General features: G+C 38.3%; 1 protein-coding gene and 1 long non-coding RNA gene across 9 annotated transcripts in view; one reads left to right on the top strand and one right to left on the bottom strand.

The window, feature by feature from the left end:
• Window positions 1-21,648, bottom strand: part of plekhg2 (pleckstrin homology domain containing, family G (with RhoGef domain) member 2) — a 46,485-nt gene that overhangs the window by 1,424 nt on the left and 23,413 nt on the right. For 5 of the 6 annotated variants that reach the window (XR_014208423.1, XR_014208424.1, XR_014208425.1 and 2 more), the window contains 8 exons: window positions 19,884-20,290; window positions 9,820-9,920; window positions 3,385-3,451; window positions 2,195-2,241; window positions 925-1,075; window positions 620-751; window positions 304-486; window positions 82-174 (listed from right to left, as the gene is read on the bottom strand). Coding sequence is in view for 1 of the 6 variants with exons in the window: in XM_082178759.1 (XP_082034885.1) it covers window positions 82-174; window positions 304-486; window positions 620-751; window positions 925-1,075; window positions 2,195-2,241; window positions 3,385-3,451; window positions 9,820-9,920; window positions 19,884-20,290 (1,181 nt within the window). In the remaining 5 variants the exon portion in view is untranslated. Of the gene's footprint in view, window positions 1-81; window positions 175-303; window positions 487-619; window positions 752-924; window positions 1,076-2,194; window positions 2,242-3,384; window positions 3,452-9,819; window positions 9,921-19,883; window positions 20,291-20,881; window positions 21,636-21,648 lie in introns of those variants that run through there. The other variant, XR_014208427.1, reaches the window with a different exon arrangement.
• LOC309505622 lies at window positions 12,249-14,778 on the top strand. 3 transcript variants are annotated; one of them, XR_014208521.1, is made up of 4 exons: window positions 12,249-12,801; window positions 13,192-13,243; window positions 13,423-13,833; window positions 14,016-14,778. It is a non-coding gene; the product is annotated as an uncharacterized lncRNA (long non-coding RNA). The 3 variants fall into 3 exon arrangements; XR_014208522.1 differs by lacking the exon at window positions 12,249-12,801 and having other exon boundaries at window positions 12,836-13,243; window positions 13,423-13,646; window positions 13,730-13,833; XR_014208523.1 differs by lacking the exon at window positions 12,249-12,801 and having other exon boundaries at window positions 12,836-13,243.

Here is a 21,648-nt window from a genome sequence, read left to right as displayed (position 1 = left end):
AAGTAAGGTTGTCAATGTACATTATAAAAAGTGTCCTTTTATATATTTTTATATATTTTTATATATTTTTATATACTTTACCTGAACAATGTGTTGCTGTTTTGGGATTGTTTGGTCAGACACCTTAAAACAGAGGGGATCCTTCATGTTTTCCACTAAGAGCAGATTACAGCACTTGAAAGATGAGAGGAAGAAATAGAACAACATTAGGTCTGCATATCCCAAATCCTGTAAATATAATACTATATTCCTACTGTAGATTTACGGTAGATTTGGAAAGAAAACTTAAATATGATGACTTACAAAGATGTGAGTACTGTATATGAAATGATCCAGCCTCTTCTTGGCAATGAGAAGCATTTTGTCAAAAAGAAAGAATGCTCTTTCCTTTTTCACACGCTGAACCCGGAAGGAACCTTCAAGAACCAGTTCCCCAAAACCGCTGAGATCAGGACCAGTCCAGTTCAGCAACAGGTTCTCAATCTCCTAGAATTATTATTGATTTTTTTTTTTTTTTACATTTGCAGTTGCAATATAATTAAATACATTAAACTCACACTTATAGATACAATACACTTATTGTAAAAAGTCATAGGGAGCATTTGATGTCTGGGATTACCTGAAGTCTGACTGCATGTTCCTGTTTCCTCTTCATGTCATTGATATACCAGGCAACTGCTGTCATTGTTATAATGGCTTCTTCTACCACCTCATACCCTGGATCACTTTTATCAAAGTGTTTGGATAGTTCCTACCACAAGGGGGTGACAACATATCAGCTGTACAGTCCGGCAGGAGTTATACATTTCTTTTTAAAGGGCCAGGGTTTGGTTGGCTGGCATGGACTCATTTTCCCTGCTGGTAGATGCCAGGATCAGAGCTAAAATAGACGGCACTACTGTCACTGCATTGTACTCCACTGACCTGCAGTAGAAGGTGGTATTTAAGAATCCTTTGCACCGGTTTCAGCAGGTAGGTCTCCAGAGGCAACGAGTGGCACAGGGTGGCCTGCCTTTCCTGGAAGAAGCGCACCAGGCTCTCATTCTTCATGCAGTCCCGCAGGACGGTTACTGAGCTGGACGGAAACAGGGAGGAAGATATTTAAGCAGGGTGGTCTACTGGGAGACTCATCAGTTTGGCAGCTTTGCCTGACAGCACTTCATCTTATAAGGACTGCAGTAATGCATTCAGCTGATGGGTCTGTAAACCTACAAATGTACTTACAAAAACACTCAGACTCTTCGCATACAGTCTTTTAAATGCTAAATTCAACTCAGAAGTACTTGTTTTGGTGAAACCTCCTGCTTCTTCCATTTTCACACAAAATTTGTTTTTTTCTCAGTATAACTTTGTTTCAACACTATTAGATGCATACGAGTACTGCCATGTCAAATATTTTTAATAAATATTCTCTCAAGAATCTGTATTAAGACAAATCAACGCTGCAGTGTTTACTGTCTATTAATATGCAACAACTAATTCTCTAAAGGTGGATCAGAATCAGCTCTAGCAGAACATCTGTTGCTGTTGTACCAGAAGCCCATGGGAATACTAAGAGAGGGGCTGCAAAGTATTTCCAAGTAGTCATCACCCAAGCATGTCTGCCTCTGATATGTCTAATTTTTCCACTAGACATATAGTTAACATTGACTAATTAAAACCACACGACATTCATTAAAAATATCTTACATGATTATACATCATTGTGGTTGACATCTACATCACATGAATCTAATTACGTTTACTGCAAAAATGCCACATACTTTTATAATTATGCACTGATGAGCTTTCAGCGTATTAAGGTTTTTAACAATTTAATCAATTTAAAATATTGATTTGAAATATATTTAAAATATAATTGAAATATAATTTAAAATATAATTTAAAAATTCACTTGCCGTGTGCAATCATGTGCACATACTGTTACATTGTTTGGGGTTGGTAAGATGTTTAATGTTGTTGAAAGACTATATTCATATATATTTTTCAAATATATTAGAAAATGTAATTTAATTCCTATGATAGCAAAGTTGTCTTTTTAGCATCATTACTCCAGCCCTCAGTGTCACACGATTCTTCGGAAATATTTTTTGCACAGGAAAATATTTTATATTTAAAAAAATGTTGAATAAAGTTGACTTTTGAACGGCACTGTGTACATGATATCAGAGAAATATAAATATTCTTCACTTACTTGGGGTAATTCATGCAGTAAATGGTGTAAATGTCAAAAGCTTCACTCTAAAAAAAAAAAAAAAGAAGAAGAAGAATTGATTTCAAAGACTGATTGATCTTTATTCTTTATTCTACCAACAAAAATACACTTCAAATTCTGGACATCACTTGCTGTTCAAAATATGCAGAGTGTGGTGTTATGAAACCAGACAAAAATATAACAGACAGAAGAAAAAATGACAAAATCTAGACTGGTATTCACTTGGCAGTATGGGAGATTTTTCCACTAAATGTTTGTGTACCAAAAACAGAAGCAGTGCCAGAACAACCCAATCAAGTGAACCCCGTCATCTGGCAATGGCCACTATAACCAGATATGGGCAGCTCAGCTTCAGTTACAGTCACTGAACTACATCTGTACAAGCATGTAAACACATCAAATATTTGCTCTATTTGGGGCCTGATATCTAGTCTAGAAGCATTGCTTTGATTTGGATTTGGAAGTTTTGGCTTTTTTGATGCTACTGAGACTATGGGGGGAAAAACCTGAGTCTGAGCCTCTGCTGCATTAGAGAAGGTTAAATTGAGCTAAACCTCAAAATAACCCACCGGTAATTGCTTAATCAAATGTACTCTGTGCTTCCTAGGCCAGTGCTAATTTATCCGAACAGTGGCCTCTTCAGCAGGAGGTAAACATTGGGTCTTGGTGCTTGAGACACTGCCTCTGGCAACTGAAAGGTAAAGAATGATTTCCTTTTCTAAACCAAGAAACAAATCATTGCATAAATAAGAATGAGCACATTCAACCCCTCTACCACTCCAAACAATGATGTCCTTGTCTGGTTCCCATCCCAGTCTGGTCTGCTCATTGTTGTGTCATTGTGGTGTGGAGACAAGAGCACCAAAATTGTCTGCAAATGCACTTAGCTGACGTGTGCATGTGTTAAAAGTTCAACACAGTTGCTGGTATGTTTAGGTTTCACAGAGTCCATCTGTTTTTCTGGCCCAGACATTTCTTTGTGCTTCTGCCATACTGCCAATTGAAGGCCCCAACATAACACATTAACAAAACTGGATTTCCCTTAGACAACAGTCCTAGAATGACGTGCATTAAAACACAAACTCCTTGTCTTGAGATATATGTATTGTATGCCTTCTAATAAGGTGTTAAACAGGAAGAAATGTATTTTTTATTTGTCATGTGCTTACCCTCTCCACAAAGCATTCTGCTATGGCTGCCGCATGGGGGCTTCGTTCCAGATCTTCCAAAAGCTCACTATGAAAAAAAGATTCAATTCAGTTTTTCGTGCATGACAAAAGTATTTCTGCTCATATATTCTCACAAAAGCATTTGCAAGCTGAAAAATCTATTGAGTGTCATATAAAAACCAGTTTTCTGACATGAGTCTATTTGTATGTTTAAATGTTGCTATTCCTTTTCTGAGGAAACATCTGGTACTGGACACTCTTGACTGGAACAGGCTCAAACTTCGGCCTGCATTTCTAAACAGCATTTATTTCTTTTTTATCATTTAATAAACTCTTGTCTAAATGCACACAGATGGGAAGCTTTTCATTTTGGCTCGATTTCCTCCAAACGTGTTCCAATATCCCCACAGTCAAACTTGAAAACCTTTCTACACTATAAAGAATAAAGGTTCCAAAAGGGGGTTTTCACAGCAATGCCATTTCAGGTTCCCCAGAGAACCTTTCGGTAAAAAGTTCTTAAAATAATGTTTTTTTCTTAGCACAAAGAATGTTTAAATAATCTGAATAAACTTTTTTTTCTCTATAAATAACTTTTTGTGCAATGGAAAGGTTCCATGGATGTTAAAGGTTCTTCATGGAACCATAGATGGCAAAAAATAACCTTTATTATGAGAGTGTACACAGATTTTCTACATTCTGCTGGTGGGGAAAAGATAATTTTAGGAAGTAAATCAATTAAAAAAACATATATTTTGCATTTTATAGGCTGGTAACAGTGTCTGGAAAGGAAGCTTGGTTTAGTAAATAAAGTCAAGTAAATAAAGGAAGCTTGGTTTAGTAAAACCATCTCTATTGTGACTCAAACACTAAAAGGAAAGAAATGGATTTTCCCTCAAGTGTTATGGAGTTGATATGAACTCTTGTGGTCGGTGGGACTTTTTCGACTGAGGATGAGTGGTTGTACATTCTCTGACTATGTTCTGAAGGGTTAAACGAAAGCTGTGTGAAGGCTCGCACGCTGTATTTCATTCAGTCCATTAGCAAAACTCCAATATTCATTCCCACAAGGCCCCCAAACCGCCAGGCCGGTCAGTCTCGAGGGATCCCTCCTTGCATGTCGTGAAAGAAAACAACGTGACGCTCTCTAAACACTATGGACTTTCCTTCATGTGGCTGAGGGGAAAAGTTCGGAAGGAAACCGCAGAACTCCAGCCTTCATCATCCTCTCTTCCCCTCTGAAGACGAAACTCATTTAGTGGCTGACCTTTGTGGTGGGGGGACTTCATTGTGGTTATAAAGGAAATTGAATAAGTTTATGCATGATTTCTTAGATTGTCCAAAGAGCTTGATGTTCTAGGTGCCTGTAGGGATGGGATGTTCTTGACCGATGACTTGAATGTCTTGAAAAGGTGTGTCATAATAACAACACATAGTTCTGTCATTTGTAATTGTAAAGCAATAAAGATATTACTGTCGATTCAAAGCCACAAGTATCTGCTTTCTGGTCTGAACTGTAGTAGATAAGTTGGATTCAATTAAATCTTGGCAAATCTTGTGAGGTTTTGGCCCTTTCACTCAAATCCCAGGAAAGTGTTGGCGGACCAAAGGTTTGAGACTTGAAATATGTGTGTTACATTCATACTTAATACTTTCCCAGGTTCTTCTTTGCCAGATACAGTACATACAAAGAGATATTTGAGTGTTTAGGATCATAATGAGGTATAATGAGAAATTTAATACATTAAGACACTTCTTTGAACGTGTCAGGATTGGCTACCAAACCATGTAGCAAAATCATACAACAGACTACAATGAAGAACAGCAAAAAAAAAAAAAAAGTTTTATTTTCAGGAGTTATGACCAGAGACAGGGAGTTACCTGAAAGAAAGCCTTTTTTTTTTAACGTAATTCCCTTTGTCCCATTCAGTCTTCACATCACCCTTCCCCTTTTTTTATGATCTCTTCTCAACCCATAAGTTGTTGTCTTCTCTCGATTCATTCTCTCCTCCTAGTCTTATTCCTTTCTTTTGTCTTACTCCCACCATTCATCTATTAACATGGTGTGTATAACTCAAACAGAAGTTCGCTGCATTACAGTTCCTTTTATCTAGCTCGTATTTCCCACAGCAGTCAAGCCTTTATTTTTGCTGGAGACGCAGCATCCTATGGAGGGGGAAATTCACACAGTCATTCTTCTTTTTTATACATTATACAAATCCTCAGGACAAATCTACACCCGTTATTTCTCCCGAATGTGATCAAAGCAGACAGTGAGACAGTGAGGAGACAAGAGAGCAGTGAAATGAATGCTTTGGGAAAAACCAGATTTGTCTTTATTAAGAAAAGTACACTCCTAATTCTCAGTGTTAAGGTTGAATCCAAAATGAAGTCAAAGCATGGTACAGTGGCAGACCGTGACCTCATGCAAGCACACACAGGAGGTAAAGGTTGCAATCTCACTTAATGGAGGGATGAGTCTGGGCAGTTAAGTGTCTCTCAATGGATCTGTCCCAAATTATACTTGATGTGTACCTTTTTATAAGCAAGTCCCAGTAGTTTTATTAAAAGTAAAAAAAAAAAAAAAAAAAAATGGTTATATGAAGATCGCATAGAATAATTATTAATATTTCCATTATAAATATTATTTATATTAATAAAGTATTATGGACATTATTTGTATAATTTTTCAAGAATTATGACTGTCCTACAATTGTAATGTAATTTTTCCCTTAAGTTGGTGTGCTTAAGGAGACAAACATGAAGAGCTTGATGCAAAAAGTGTAAAAACACTTTGGAGTCAGTGAGATTTTATTGATGTTTCTGAAAGAAATCTCTTATGTTATCACAGACTGCATTTATTTGATCAAACATTCCATAAACCAGTAATATTGTAAAGTATTATTACAATTTAAAATAATTGTTTTCGGTTCTTTCTTTCTCAGACACCATTCTAATATGCTGATTTGGTCCTCAAAAACATTTATTATTATTATTAATGTTAAAAAACAGTTGTACTGCTTAATATTTCTGTGTAAATTGTGACACTTTTTTCAGGAATCTTTGATGAATATTGAAATATACCTAATTTGAAATATACCTCTTTTGTCACATTATAAAGGCATCCTTGCTGAATAAAAGTATCAGAAAAATTATCTTACTGAGCCCAAAATTTTGAATGGTAGTATATTTGACCCTGATGTTTTTTTACACCCATTTAAGGGCACCAGAATGAGTATAGAAGGACCTAGAAAGATGTGATTACAAGTGCTAAAATAACCCTAACAATATGAACTGATGAGACAAGTTTTAAAAGAACTATTGCAAAACACGGGAATGAGTCAGCAGTGGAATGTTTTCATCACTGCAAAATAGAGAGGAGATTCCCAAGCCAGCAAAAACAGCCTGTTCTGTTGCAGTCGCTGCACAAGACAAATGCAGCATTCCAGTGCAAAGGCACAATTTACAATGCTTCACTATAACTGGACAGATGTCTGTGGGAACAAAATAAGTCCTGTCTGCTGTCCCAGGATGCACTGCTCGCTTGGCTGCACCCTTACTTTCTGACAGGTCATGTGTGGCTCGTTCACCACAGGGGCTGGAGCTCTACCTCGGAGCCTGGCTGCTTTGGCTAAGAGGAAAAGGACATCTGTATGTGTCCTAAAGTTCTGACCGGTGCCAAAAAAGTAGACTCAACAGAATCAAGTCTGAATACAGGGGCTACATTCCACAGCGATGAGCAGAGGGCTTTTAAGAGTAAGAAAAGGCCAAGAGTGTTTAAACTAAGACAGGAGGGAAAAACAAGGTCAATCAGTCATTTTATTTAGGCTTAACAACTAGAGAGTTACGCATGAGAGCTGATTTAAAAGAATTGTTCACTTAAAAAATGAAAATTCTGTAATTTACGCACAGTCGTTGTCGTTCCAAACCCGCATGCTGTTATTCTTTCTCTGAGCACAATCACTGAATAATTTCCAACTCCCTGTTTTCCATAAACACAAAGCTTTACGGGATGAACAGACCAAATTTCAGTCATTATTCACTCTCATATGATTTTAGACCTGCAAATTTCATTTAAATTAATGTTTTGATTTGTGAGTGACCTAAATTTCAGTCAATTATCATGTAATTATAGCGTATGGTTTCAGCCTAATTGGAATATACTCCATACACTACTGTTCAAAGTTTAGTATGACTATTATTATGATTTATTTTTTTTTTACAAAGAAATTAAAGGAGTAGTTCACTTTGAAATGAAAATTACCCCATGATTTACTCACCCTCAAGCCATCCTAAATGTGTATATGACTTTCTTCTTTCAGACGAATACATTCGGAATTTTAATAAATGTCCTGGCTCTTCCAATAATTTATAATGGCAGTGAATTGCAACCAACAGATTGAAGCTCAAAAAAGTGCATCCATCCATCCATCCATCCATCATAAATTAACGTCCAAATGGTGGGTTAATAAATGTCCAAACGTCCAAATGGCTTCCTTCTGACGCAAAGCAATGAGTTTGTGTAAGAAAAATATTCATATTTAAAACTTTATAAAGTAAAATAACTAGCTTCCAGCCAAACGAACATACGGATCTGACTTTAAGTGTAAAGCGCAACTTATGCGAGCAATGCAACGTACTGCTGATATTTACTCTACGCTACACTACTTCAGAAGTCATAAGTTATAAGACGTCACCTAGGATGGCTTGAGGGTGAGTGGCATGGGCTAATTTTCATTTTAAAGTGAACTACTTTTATTCAGCAAGGATCCATTAAATTGATCAAAAATGACAGTAAATATATTTATAATGTTACAAAAGATTTATATTCCAAATTAATGCTGCTCTTTTGAACTTTCTACTTATCAAAGATAAAACATTTAAAGTATCACTGTTTCCACAAAAATATTAAGCACCACAACAGTTTTCAACATTGTAATAATAAGAAATGATTCTTGAGATCCAAATCTGCATATTACATTAATTTCTGATGGATCATGTTACACAATTGCATTACATTTTTTAATTTGTCATAATATTTCACAATATTACTGTTTCTACAGTATTTTTGATCAAATAAATGCAGCCTTGGTGAACATAAGACTTTAAAAATATTAAAATATAACAAAGCTGCTATAATTAATAAAGTAAACCTAAATTGGTAAATTAGGCTCCCAAGTAAATTGGGATCTAGAGTTCAGAGATTCAGGTCAAATGATTGTGAAAAAATGATTATGTTAAAACATAACCAACACCATCAGATCACCTTTTCTCATTGTTCATCTGGCTGTTATAACTCAGGTACAGCAGCCAAACAAAATCTAAAGTCAATGATTTAAGGTCAAGAGCCCAACTAAAACAAACACTGATCACCATAATGGTGAGTTAAAATTACGTTTTTCTCCTTCAGTGATTCTGCTTGTTAACATCAGGTGTCTTCAATGTTGGCAATAAAAAAAATTGTTGAAAAATTTTTTTGTTGTAAATTTGACTCATTTTAAATGGTTAACTTTTAAGGAATTAATTTGATTAATTATTACTCAATTCTAATTTGTTAATGTAATTAATAATATTGCTTGTAATCTGTTGCCACAATTTTATTGATTAGATATAGCATATTCATTTTTACAGTGTATGACACAAGTTTTATTTATGGGTAAACTTTCCCCTTAAGAATGGTTTTCTTAAAAAACGAATAACTCATTCTGCTCATTACATGCCAATATAATCTCAAGCAGAGGCCAAAAGCAGCTGTGATGGGAACAAATGCTCTGCCATTTTATTACAGGAAGTTTTATTAAATGAGGTCGTGAGGACACCCAAGAGTTTTTAAGATTTTCTGTTGTCAACAGCCAAGCTGATTTCCCACAAGAACTGGCAGTAAGGCGGCGGGCGCCATGTTCAATTTCAACACTGCCTAATGTCATTAGGGGGTGATGTGGAGTGGAGTGGACCAAGAAAGAAAATTATGTAAAAACGGTGTTTGAGTGGCAAGTAGCAGCGACCCACCAATTAAAAACCTCTGGGCTCAACCATGCGTACGAGTCTGAAATAAACACAGAGTGTCATTTGCAATAAACAGTGTGAAGCAGACACATAACAAGACTGACTAAATTGTTCGGTGGACCATGCATGAACTCGCAATGTAATAAACCATATGCTGCACGTCTTTTAAAAAGAGCTTAAGTTATGATGAAGGCTGAGAAAACGTCTCATGAAGAGCATTCCAGATCGACTTCAGCAGTCCAGGGACAGTCTGCTGGAGTGTATCAGAAATGGCGAACACTCGCTCTTGGCAGACATCTGCACATTGTCCCTCACGGTGGGACAGAGCAGGACACAGGCCAGTCATTTTGTCGGAAAAAAATTCAGCAGACACCACTACCACCCAGACAGACATCTTGACCACCAGAGCTTTAAAAGGAAGAAGACACCAACCTGTTAAACTCATAGATGTCCTCAATGTTGCAGAAGAGGGTGCTGACCTCATCTGGTTTGAGAGGCAAGTCTCCACAGTCAATAATGCAGCCTAGATAGTCCTGAGAGAGAGAGAAACCAAGAAAGATTGAGTTTGATGACCTCATAGAAATCATACGAGGCATTTTCACACTTTTTTGTTTGATTCACAAAACTCCTGTGAGACCTGTGAAATTAGTAAAATACCTCTATTTCATCACTTTTTCCACTGTAAACAACACTGAGCTGATTCATAATTCATAGACTACAAAGATACTATAAATGGGTCCTTCGCAGCAGGACATGACTCTCACCCCTGAATGATCTCTCGACACCAAAAATCGCTGTAACGTAATTACCGTGGACGTCACACTTGAGCCCCTCAGTGATCTTCAGTGTAAACATACAAAGCGGTACTGAAAAGCAAAGCATGCAACTAATATAGTGGTTATAAGGAGCCCCTCTAACAATATTTATCTTTTCTCTCTCTGCTCTTTCAACTTTGACCTTGAAGAAAGTCATAAGCTAGTCTCATGAGAAAACTGTCTCATCATCATGCCACGTAAAATTCTGGCTGGTTTAGGCCGCCTGCTGAGGAAAAGAGAAGCATGGGGTCACCAAACGTTGGTTTGGAGTGGTTGGTTAACACTGCTTTAGTCAAGCAGTTTCACTGGGTTAAAGTTTAAGGAAGTCACAGTGAAAAACTTACAACTCGCAGCTCAAATAATGAACATTTTAGAATGAATCGAAGTCCTTTTATAAAATTATGTTTAGTATTTCCGCTTTTAAAACCTCCAAAAAGTGCCTCATCATAACATATTTTTTTTGTATTAGAAAAAAAGAGATTTATATTTGTATAACCCAGAATGTTTCTTTAAAAAATCGACAGCACAGCTTAATAATTAACTATCATTTCTACTAAACCAACAACCTTGTGGTAGTGAGGTTTCTGGCTTGAAGTGGTTTTCCAGCACTATAATCATCATAATGAGGCTGTTATGAAGATACAGTACATTCTTGCCTTAATGAGGAAAATGCATTTTGTATTAAATTAGAAAGTTAATCATATTTTACAACCTCTTCTGTGTCCAACACAGGCCAAAAACCAAAACAGATCTGATGCCAATGGTCTCAGGAGTGGTTTCTGGCTGTTAAACTGGCAGAGTTAAACAGCGCTATCTATCAACATTGTATCAGTTAGTTTATCAGTGCTTGGCCTCATTAACCCTTAATTAGCAAGCCTTGGGACAAAAACCAACAAACCATCATAGACAAACAAATTCCACCAGACTGCAACGGACTATAGTGCGGGAAAGTGCCAAGAATGGCCCCTACAATCTCCCGAGAGAAACTACAGACTCTGGAGCCAAGAAAAGAAGGCTACCAGGCAAAACAAACTAAAAAAAGATTTTAACTGAAAGTTACAGCAAATAGCTACAAATAAACATACATTTTGAGTATAGTGAGACAGTAGACTGACTTTATAAGGGGCTCTCTTTGTCACCCTCCCGCTTTCCCTGTGCCTCTGCATTCCTGGACTGTAAAACATGGGGTCTTTTTTCCTCTTCTGTTTGTTTCCAGAGCCACAAGGTGTCTGGGAAAGCAAACATGCTGAGGTGGGGGCAACATAAGCCAGAAAATAAGGGACTGGTGCATTCAGCACCTTTACAAGGCAGGGGGAACATGGACACTGTAATTACCCTGATTTACACACAGCAATAGGCTGGAGTGAATTCCCCTGAACGAATGGAGCTCATGAGCGTGAACTGGAGCGCTAGATGAAGAGATGAGTGATGACACAGCTACTCGGGGAAGAGTGAAAATCCAGGAGGTGAGGGGAAATCTGAGGATTACATTGTGAGTTATGAAAGGAGAGTGTGTGAGACAAGCGGGACCAGCCACAGACAAAGGGACCATAAGTTATGTGCACATTTTCTTGGCAGATGTCGTCTTACTGAAATGACTTACTAGAGCGTACGTGAAGTGTGTTATGACAGCCAGTCTAGCAAAAAGAAAAACATAAATGTTCACATAATGTTCACATAAGAGATATGGACCAGAAGGAGAAACAGAGAAGAGAAGAGAAGAGAAGAGAAGAGAAGAGAAGAGAAGAGAAGAGAAGAGAAGAGAAGAGAAGAGAAGAGAAGAGAAGAGAAGAGAAGAGAAGAGAAGAGACAGACAGACAGACAGACAGACAGACAGACAGACAGATAGACAGATAGACAGATAGATAGATAGATAGATAGATAGATAGATAGATAGATAGATACCGGTAGATAGATAGATAGATAGATAGATAGATAGATAGATAGATAGATAGATAGATAGATAGATAGATAGATAGATAGATAGATAGATAGATAGATAGATAGATAGATAGATAGATAGATAGATAGATACCGGTAGATACACTGTTAGACTTTTCTGTAATTTCTACAGTTATTTACTTTAAATCCCCCAGTATTATACTGCTATTTCTCTTTACAGTAAATAACTGTGATTCCAATTGCATCATGGGAATTTTCTGTGACGTCTAACACCACATACAGAGACTTACTGTATTTTTTAAATTTGCTGTATACTACTGTATTTGACGTAACTGCCTCTCTGGCTGGCACCATTCCACCGTGCTTTTTATTTCCTAATTTTTGCCTTACACCACGTGTCTACAACGCTATAATAGCCAGAGGCTGTCTATATTGGACACATTGAAGCGACCGGACCTTTAAATGCAAACCTGTTTATCCCTTGTAAGAACTAGTGCGAGCGCTTGGACTCGTATCGGACTACGTCTGAAATATAACGGCCGCGGCGCATCACTACACTGTCTGGGATTTGTCGTGTCGCGTCAGACAGACATCCAGTGTAGGTAATGGGGTCTGTCTTTTGTTGGATCGCGACGTTCGTGTCTGGCCCGGGGAAGAGACGGAATTCACTTCACCGAGAGAGAGATCAGCAAGCAAGGTAAAAAAAAAAAAAAAAAAAACAAATTCTGTGTATGTTGACAGGATTGTGCCCAGTTTAACGTATGTTATAACGTTAACGTTAGCCTAACGTTACTCGTCGTCAACATGGCGGTAACGAACTTTACCATGGTAAACTGAGCTAACTTTTCATTTTACACACTTTGTTAGATTATTGAATTGTCGAGTTAAAATATGCCAACGAGCAACGCGTTTACATTAACAATAAATGTGAATAAACTAATGTGAAATTCTGTTTATATCCTAATGTTGGCCTACTGATGAGAACCTTTATAGTTTTAGCATTAGTTTGCAAACTAGGCTATACCATATTATAGTTTTTTTTTTTTTTAATGGAATTTAATATTTACTTCCATTTTTGTGTTTAAAGGCAACTGCAACAAAGCGCCAATTCGCGCCAGTGACTTAGCAAGATTCCAGAGGTAGGCCAGCCCATTTGTGACATATTTTGAGATAAGTTTGCTGAAATGATTAGCATACACTATGTGAAAATTGCTTTTGAGCCACTGGTGCAGACTAGGTAGCTAACAATATCTTATAAAATCGGCTAACTTTATATCAAATAAGTGACCTTTGCATTATGTCTAACTTTATTACACAGCAAATGAACCAATCAGAAGATGGACCATTGTCTTTGTTCAGTCTCACCAGATTAAATGTATCCAGGTAAGCACTGCAGTAAAACTCTCACTAATTCATTCAGACCAAATCTAGCATTCTAAACAACTTAAGTTTATATTTTTGCATTATTTTTATATTTTATTAGCCAGCGACTCTACCATTGCAGTTCCACCTGACTAGGAAGGTCCTAATATCAGCGCACAGGTGGGTTAACTACTGTAGGAAGGAGAACGATCATCACACAGTGATTTCTTGCATGTATCTTACTGTGTATTTGTCTCAAACAGGTACTCCTTCACTGCAGACAAGCTGAAATGGGCTAAAATCATCTATTTCAGTCGTTCAACTTCTTTCTATGCATCTCAGCATTTTTGGACAGAATTTAGGATTTGTAAGTATTAAAATTTAATCTGGCATAATTTAATTTAGTTCTTTTGTATGCTATTTATTGACAAAAGCTGTTTACAAATATATATTCTTAAGTTTTTGTGAAAATAATAATAAAAATTAACAAAAAAGGAGGTTAAAAATAATGTGACACTAATATTCTCTCTCTCTCTCTCTCTCATATAGTTTTGGAACCGGGATCTCCTCTGAAGGACTGAGTACATTTGTGTTTGTGGGCACGCATGCAGACCAGGGAACACTCTGATGTTGTCAATCAAGTTCTGAACAGGAACCAATCTTTGGAGAAGTTCATTTATTCACAAAGGTGGACAAAAACATTGTGTTGGCTTTTTAAAGATTATTTTGATGATGACTTTTACTCCTATGCTGTAGAAAAGATGGAGTAGACAGTCAGACATTGATAATAATAATAAATGTTTCTTGAGCATCAAAGAGACTTCTTTCAAAAACATTACGCCACTTAAATACTTCTTTTGGCCACCAGTGTACATGAATCCAACACATTTTTGGAAATAAGTGAAATTATTTTTAAGGTGGGGTTATGTGTCTTGTATTGTGAAAAGAACTGTGTTTTGTCCTGCAATTTCCTTTTTGAATGCTTAATGTATTTATATTCTGCAGTTTTATGAATGTAATGGTTGATATTTCATTATAATACTTGTATAAGCTAAACAACCAATGACTCTACATTCATTTAGTCAAATGCTAATGTTTTGTTTATGATTTTATGTATGTTTTCAAAAATGTTTGCAGTGAAGGACAGCACATAATGTGTTAATTTAACACGTTTACACATCTTTGTGCTAACCTCTCTGACATATTTACTTTGTTAAAATCATTAACACAATGAATGAGTTAAAATTAACACAAAAAATGTTGTCTCTAAACTTACCCATTAATGTGTAAAAATTTCACACATCATTTCCAGCATTGGCATGTTTATTTTGTGATATATATGAAATGTTTTAAATAAAAAAATGGTATTTTGTGATAACTTTGTCTAATTGGTTTGTATGAAAGTAGTACTTATGTAGGATAAAAATAAAATTAATCATATATCAAAATTATCAAATCTAATTTATATTTAGTACAAATAAAAATAATTACAGTAGTGTACTGATTAGCTTAGTTTTTACAGTAATGCACTGTACTGATTAGCTTCGTTTTTACAGTAATGCACTGTATTACACAAAACTGAAATACAGTTTGGTACTGTAACTCTTAATTACAGTAACTTACTGGCAACAGTGTTGCCAGTAAGTTACTGTAAAAAACCCTTGAAAAGTCTAACAGTGTAGATACCGGTAGATAGATAGATAGATGGATAGATAGATGGGGGAAATGGACAGACAGAGATGAAAATAAAAGAACAGAAAAGAAAAAGGAGAGACAGACAGACATAAACAAAAGAAAAGAAAAGAAAAGAAAAGAAGGGACAGTATAGACAGACAGATAGAACAACTGACAAAGGGAGAAAGAAAGAAAGAAAGAAAGAAAGAAAGAAAGAAAGAAAGAAAGAAAGAAAGAAAGAAAGAAAGAAAGAAAGAAAGAAAGAAAGAAAGAAAGAAAGAAATATGTTATCTCTGAGAGGAAGTTTGGAAAGGTGGCAAACAATAAAGAGAGAGAGAGAGAGAGAGAGAGAGAGAGAGATAGATTGTAACAGAAGTTAAACACACTCTCAGAGTCTTTGTCTGAGAAACTAGGTCAGTTTGGAGTTTGGAACAGGAGTCGGTCCCTCTCTCGTGAGCAGCCCCTCTCCATCTCTGCTTGTGCCCCAGAATGGGGGCTACAGCCAAACCCCCCTCGTCCCCCAATTTCCTGTCCTATTTGGCTGAAATTCAGCTAAAACAAAAAGGGAGAATCTCTCAGTCTTGCTCCCCTAAACGCTCCCCACATCAGCACACACTGGAGCTGAACCCAGTGCACCTGAATGTCACCAAACGACACTTCACAAACTAATAATATAACCCACACAAACAACAGGCAAAACACTAAGACACAGCAAAGCCGTGCACTCTGAGCTCGTTTCCAGCTAGCTTGACATCATTCTTTGTTACGCTTTCTATCAAAACCAGACGGCTCTTACTAATAGAAGCAGAGCCTGGCTAAGTATGTCTCCAATCAGACATCATACACGCATATCCCAGAGTCAGCACTATGTCCCCGAAACCATCCACCACTCAGCCTCCATTTTGAGACCACAGATTGATAAAACAGCAGCATTCCTCGGCATGATCTGCGTCTTTCAGCAACCAATTTCTGGCTATTTGATCTGAAGGCATCTTTTCATAAAGCAGCATAAGCTTGCATGCCTTCTCTTTTTATTGGCTTATGAAAAGCTCGACTTCAAATAAACCATCAGCAAAAGGGAAAAGGAGATACATTTCAGGCATTCCCCTACCTCCAGCCTATGTACCCATGATCCTCTGCAATCAATCAGTCACAGATACAAAGGATAACAGACACATACTATACAGAATATACGCGCACACCTGTTGATTGCCGGCACTGGAAACATTTCCATGAGTTCAAAGGCCGTGTCGAGTAGACCACAAACACAATGACCTGTGACTCATGACAGACCAATTTCAACACTCTCTAAGCTCAAAGGAAAAATCAGCACAAATTAAACTAAACTCACTTACCCCAGTTTTACAAACAAGGCTTAAGCCTAGTGCCAGATTAAAATGTATGTTTGAGCTGCTTTAACTTTATCCAAAGTTGCTGTTTGGATTTAAATTGGCAAATACTATAATTAGATCATTATTGCAGTGATTATTATGTTTCTAGCATGTTATATGTTTGGCAACAGTTCTTCTAACCCTAATTGATGGAGTGTGTATCTTTTAATTTCTTAAACAAACATGTAGGAAGACAGATCATGGCCATATTCCAGGATGACAAAGCCAAGGTTCATCAGGCTCAAACTGAAAAGAATGGTTGGGAGGAAGCATGAAGAATAATTATTTCATCAAAAGGGGCATCAATGTTTGGTCAAGATCTTGTATGATATGCAGAGATGCCAATTCATACGTGAAAATGATTCTTCATGCTCCCTCCTGAAGAATGATTCTTCATGCTCCCAATCTCAGAGTCACATGATCCTTCAGAAATACTTCTAAAATGCTTATTTGCTGCTCAAGAAATATTTCTTACTATCAGTGATGCAAACAGTTGTGCTGCTTAACATTTTTGTGGAAACACGGATTTCAGGACTTTTAACAGCAAAGAACAGCATTTACTTTATACAGAAATCTTATGTAACATTATAAAATGTATTATGTTATTTTTGATCAAATTGAATGTCCTTGCTGAATAAAAGTATTGCAATAAATCTAACTGTGATAAATGTGAGGAAAGCTTATGCAAATGCACAACGACTACCAATGGGAGAGGTCAAATCACTGCCAGCGTAAACGGGGCATAACATATTGGTGCTTATCCATGACCCCTGCTGAAGGTCACAGTGGAGGCCTGTTCTTCCAGCAACCTGTGCATGGAAATATGATGAATGTGTTGAGAAGCGCCCACAAAGAGTCTCTTATATTTACAGCACACTCTGATTTGTGTGTGCATGCGTTTGAAATGCTGAGCAACAGCCTCCTTATTGTCCCGGATCAGGGCTGTGCATGCGGAAAGCAGCGCAGAGATGCGTTTGAACTGACAGTATGGATTTATTGTTGCTTTCATCCAGTGCCATGACCTCCTTTGCTCCACCTGAATGCGTGATGAATGGCACAACAGAATCTCACAATGATCACATTTTAAATCGCCGTTGGCACAGGGAAAGGGCTCGGCTTTCTCTGCTGTCTGTTATATGAGTCCTGGATTACATACAGGGTGGGCGGCGGGTGAAGAGATGTGACGGTTGAAATGCTGATCTGGATGAGCTTCCATGACTGAGCAATCCTAGAGCTCAAAAGAATGTACCACCACCTGGGTGGGTTCGGACCAGCAAAAATAATAGTATTCAGTGGGTCTTTTTCAAAGTCACCCTATATGTGTTTAACATTTATATTTTATAATAACATTTAGACATTTAAAATAGGGGTTCTTGCCCATGTAAACCATCACCATGCTAGGGCAAAGTAATTGGTTCTGAGTGGTTTCTTTCTAGACCATTGCTAGGTGCTCGCAGGAAGTGTTTTGAATGGTTTCTAGACCGTTGCTACATACTTGCTAAGTTGTTCTGTGTGGTTTCTAGGGTGTTGCTAGATGCTCTCTAGGGTGTTGGGTGGTTTCTAGGCCGTTGATAGATGCTCACTAGGTTGTTCCGGGGTGGTTTGGGTGTTGCTTGATATTTACTAGGTTGTTCTGTGTGGTTTCTAGAGTGTTGCTAGATGCTCTCTAGGTTGTTCTGTGTGGTTTCTAGGGTGTTGCTAGATGCTCACTAGGTTGGTCCGGGGTGGTTTCTAGGCCATTGCCAGCTGTTTGCAGGGGGTGTTTTGATGGTTTCTAGACTGTTTGATAGATATTTACTAGGTTGTTCTGGATGGTTTCTAGGGTTTTGCTAGATGCATGCTAGGTTGTTCTGTGTGGTTTCTAGGGTGTTGCTAGATGCTCGCTAGGTTGTTCTGTGTGGTTTCTAGGGTGTTGCTAGGTGCTCTCTAGGGTGTTGGGTGGTTTCTAGGCCGTTGATAGATGCTACTAGGTTGTTCCGGGGTGGTTTGGGTGTTGCTTGATATTTACTAGGTTGTTCTGTGGGGTTTCTAGGGTGTTGCTAGATGCTCGCTAGGTTGTTCTATGTGGTTTCTAGGGTGTTGCTAGGTGCTCTCTAGGGTGTTGGGTGGTTTCTAGGCCGTTGATAGATGCTCACTAGGTTGTTCCGGGGTGGTTTGGGTGTTGCTTGATATTTACTAGGTTGTTCTGTGGGGTTTCTAGGGTGTTGCTAGATGCTCACTAGGTTGTTCTGTGTTGTTTCTAGGGTGTTGCTAAATGCTCACTAGGTTGGTCCGGGGTGGTTTCTAGGCCGTTGCAAGCTGTTAGCAGGGGGTGTTTTGGATGGTTTCTAGACCGTTTGATAGATATTTACTAGGTTGTTCTGGATGGTTTCTAGGGTGTTGCTAGATGCTTGCTAGGTTGTTCTGTGTGGTTTCTAGGGTGTTGCTAGATGCTCGCTAGGTTGTTCTGTGTGGTTTCTAGGGTGTTGCTAGGTGCTCTCTAGGGTGTTGGGTGGTTTCTAGGCCGTTGATAGATGCTCACTAGGTTGTTCCGGGGTGGTTTGGGTGTTGCTTGATATTTACTAGGTTGTTCTGTGTGGTTTCTAGGGTGTTGCTAGATGCTCACTAGGTTGTTCTGTGTGGTTTCTAGGGTGTTGCTATTGCTAAATGCTCACTAGGTTGGTCCGGGGTGGTTTCTAGGCCGTTGCAAGCTGTTTGCAGGGGGTGTTTTGGATGGTTTCTAGACCGTTTGATAGATATTTACTAGGTTGTTCTGGATGGTTTCTAGGGTGTTTCTAGATGCTCGCTAGGTTGTTCTGTGTGGTTTCTAGGGTGTTGATAGATGCTCACTAGGTTGGTCCGGGGTGGTTTCTAGGCCATTGCCAGATGTTTGCAGGGGGTGTTTTGATGGTTTCTAGACTGTTTTATAGATATTTACTAGGTTGTTCTGGGTGGTTTCTAGTGTGTTGCTAGGTGTACTGAGTGTTATTAGTGGGTTGCTATGCAGTTTCTAGTTATCTCAGTGGTGACTTAACAGGCCAAGTCAAAAGAGCACACCTCACCTCAAGATATTTTGAAAAATGTAAATGGGTCGAAAACAGCATTGGACTTTCATTGTATGGACACATTTTTTTTTCAAGAGTGTCTTCTTTTGTGTTCCAAATGTATACAGGTTTAGAACAGGATGATGAGTAAATAAAGACAAACATTTAGGGGTATACTAGCCTTTTAAAAGGTTATAAAACACATTATTTCAATATTGTTTTAACATTAGCTCAACATTATTCCTCAAGTTTATTTGGTTGCAAATTCCATTTTATGCATATATGTTCTTACAATATGAAACATGGTACATAGAGTGTCTGATCCTTACCTCCACAATGCTCTTGAGGTCCCTCACGTAGGCCTGCTCGGTCTCCACTATCTCCAGCGCCACCCTCTCCAGGCGAGTGAGCTTGTGCAGTGGTGTTGTGGAAGCGGGGAGGGGGCTGGCTCCCGTCAGCAGGGAGAGAGGGGTGAGGTCCAGGCTGATGTCTGAGCCGTTTCGTTGTGGCCCAGGGTAGACCGGCATGGCTCCGTAGGGGAGCGATGAGGAGGAAGACGACGAGTGTCCATCTTGCAGCGAGGCAGATGAGGCAGAGGAGCTGAGACTGGCACCGCGGTCACTGTCGGAGCACACCGTGTTAACAGAGGTGCAGCTCCCACGGGACGCACCGCCTGAGGAGGCCATGCGGCTCACAATCCCACTCAGCGAGGACACAGAGGAGGGGCGCTTGGCAGCTGCAGCAGAGAGAGACAGAAACAAGTTGGTGTGAGAATACTAGTGATCACTGCCAAAAACAGCATTTTTGGTGATTAAAAGTAAAACAATATATACAATATTATGTTGCCAAGACAGTTATGTAGAGCAAATGGAGACTTTGGCTTAAATATCCTACTTCTTGAAGACCCCAGATCTCAAAACTCTATTAAAAATTGCCAGGATACCAAAGTCTGTGTCCATGAATCAGAGATTTTAATCTAAACTCATTATAATTTCTCATCAACCAGTTCCCATTCCAATTATCTTTTCTCTGGTCTAGTTTTCTCTGGTTTTCTGAGTTTGTTTCTTTTTTGTGTTTTCTTTTTTGAAAATCAAATGTCATTAATATAAAATAATATAATATAATATAATATAATATAATATAATATAATATAATATAATATAACAAAGTTTGATCATTTAATGCTTTTCAAAATAAGGAAAGAAAATGAACAAAATGAACACAAAATAAGTTTACATTTACATTTAACATATAAACAATATGCATTATTAAATAAAGTACTATACAAACCAAGAGTAAAGTACAATGACAAACTATAAGTGCTTACAATGTGTTTCCTGCCAATATTTTTCTGCCTGCCTCAAAGGTGTGACTGTGCAAAACTACATCACAATGGTTTGCAGCAAACCCGCAGAGGCTGTCAATCTAACGGTGCTATGCACGCCCTGTATAGGCAGGAAACAAAAATCACAACTTCCTGAATTTGCTGAACGATTAAACCTGCGAACACAGAAGTCATTCAATCAGCCGTGCCCTAAAACGACCAGAACATCTAAATCAAAACAGTGACGTTCTGCCTGAAGAGCCGTATCAAAAACTGAACACAACAGTCTGGTCGTCAAGGCAGGAGAACACAGGCCGGTACAGAGCGCTGTAAGGATTGGCATTGTTTAAAGGCTGAATGCTGGGCTGTGCTCATCACAATGGTGGCCCAGTTACAGAGCACAAGCCGGCAGAGACTAACAATCCTCCATTTCCTCTGACCTAGCAGGCAGGGCGACGCAGTCAACTGTTACTCTCTGCACTCCCTTCCTTGCCAAGTCTGCCTATCATCCATCAAGTATTCCATCTGACCATTAGCTGGAACTGCTTGCTGCCTTTTCTCCCGTTCCCTGCGTTCATAGAAGGTTTGAAAGCACTTCTGTAATATTGATTGCCTGAATTTGATTTAAACGCACTCATAAAGTACATGAAGGCATGTGTTTATCTTTTGCTGGCCCCAATCCAAGATCAGCACCACTATGGCGGCAGTCGCACATGAAAAAATGTGAAAATGAGGAAAAAACGTGGAGGGATGGATTGTAAAATCCTCTA

The sequence above is a fragment of the Leuciscus leuciscus genome, assembly GCF_965113295.1.
Source record: "Leuciscus leuciscus genome assembly, chromosome: 9".
NCBI classification, from domain to species: domain Eukaryota; kingdom Metazoa; phylum Chordata; class Actinopteri; order Cypriniformes; family Leuciscidae; genus Leuciscus; species Leuciscus leuciscus.
Note: the sequence above shows the minus strand (reverse complement) of the source record. Positions and strands in the feature narration are given on the sequence as shown.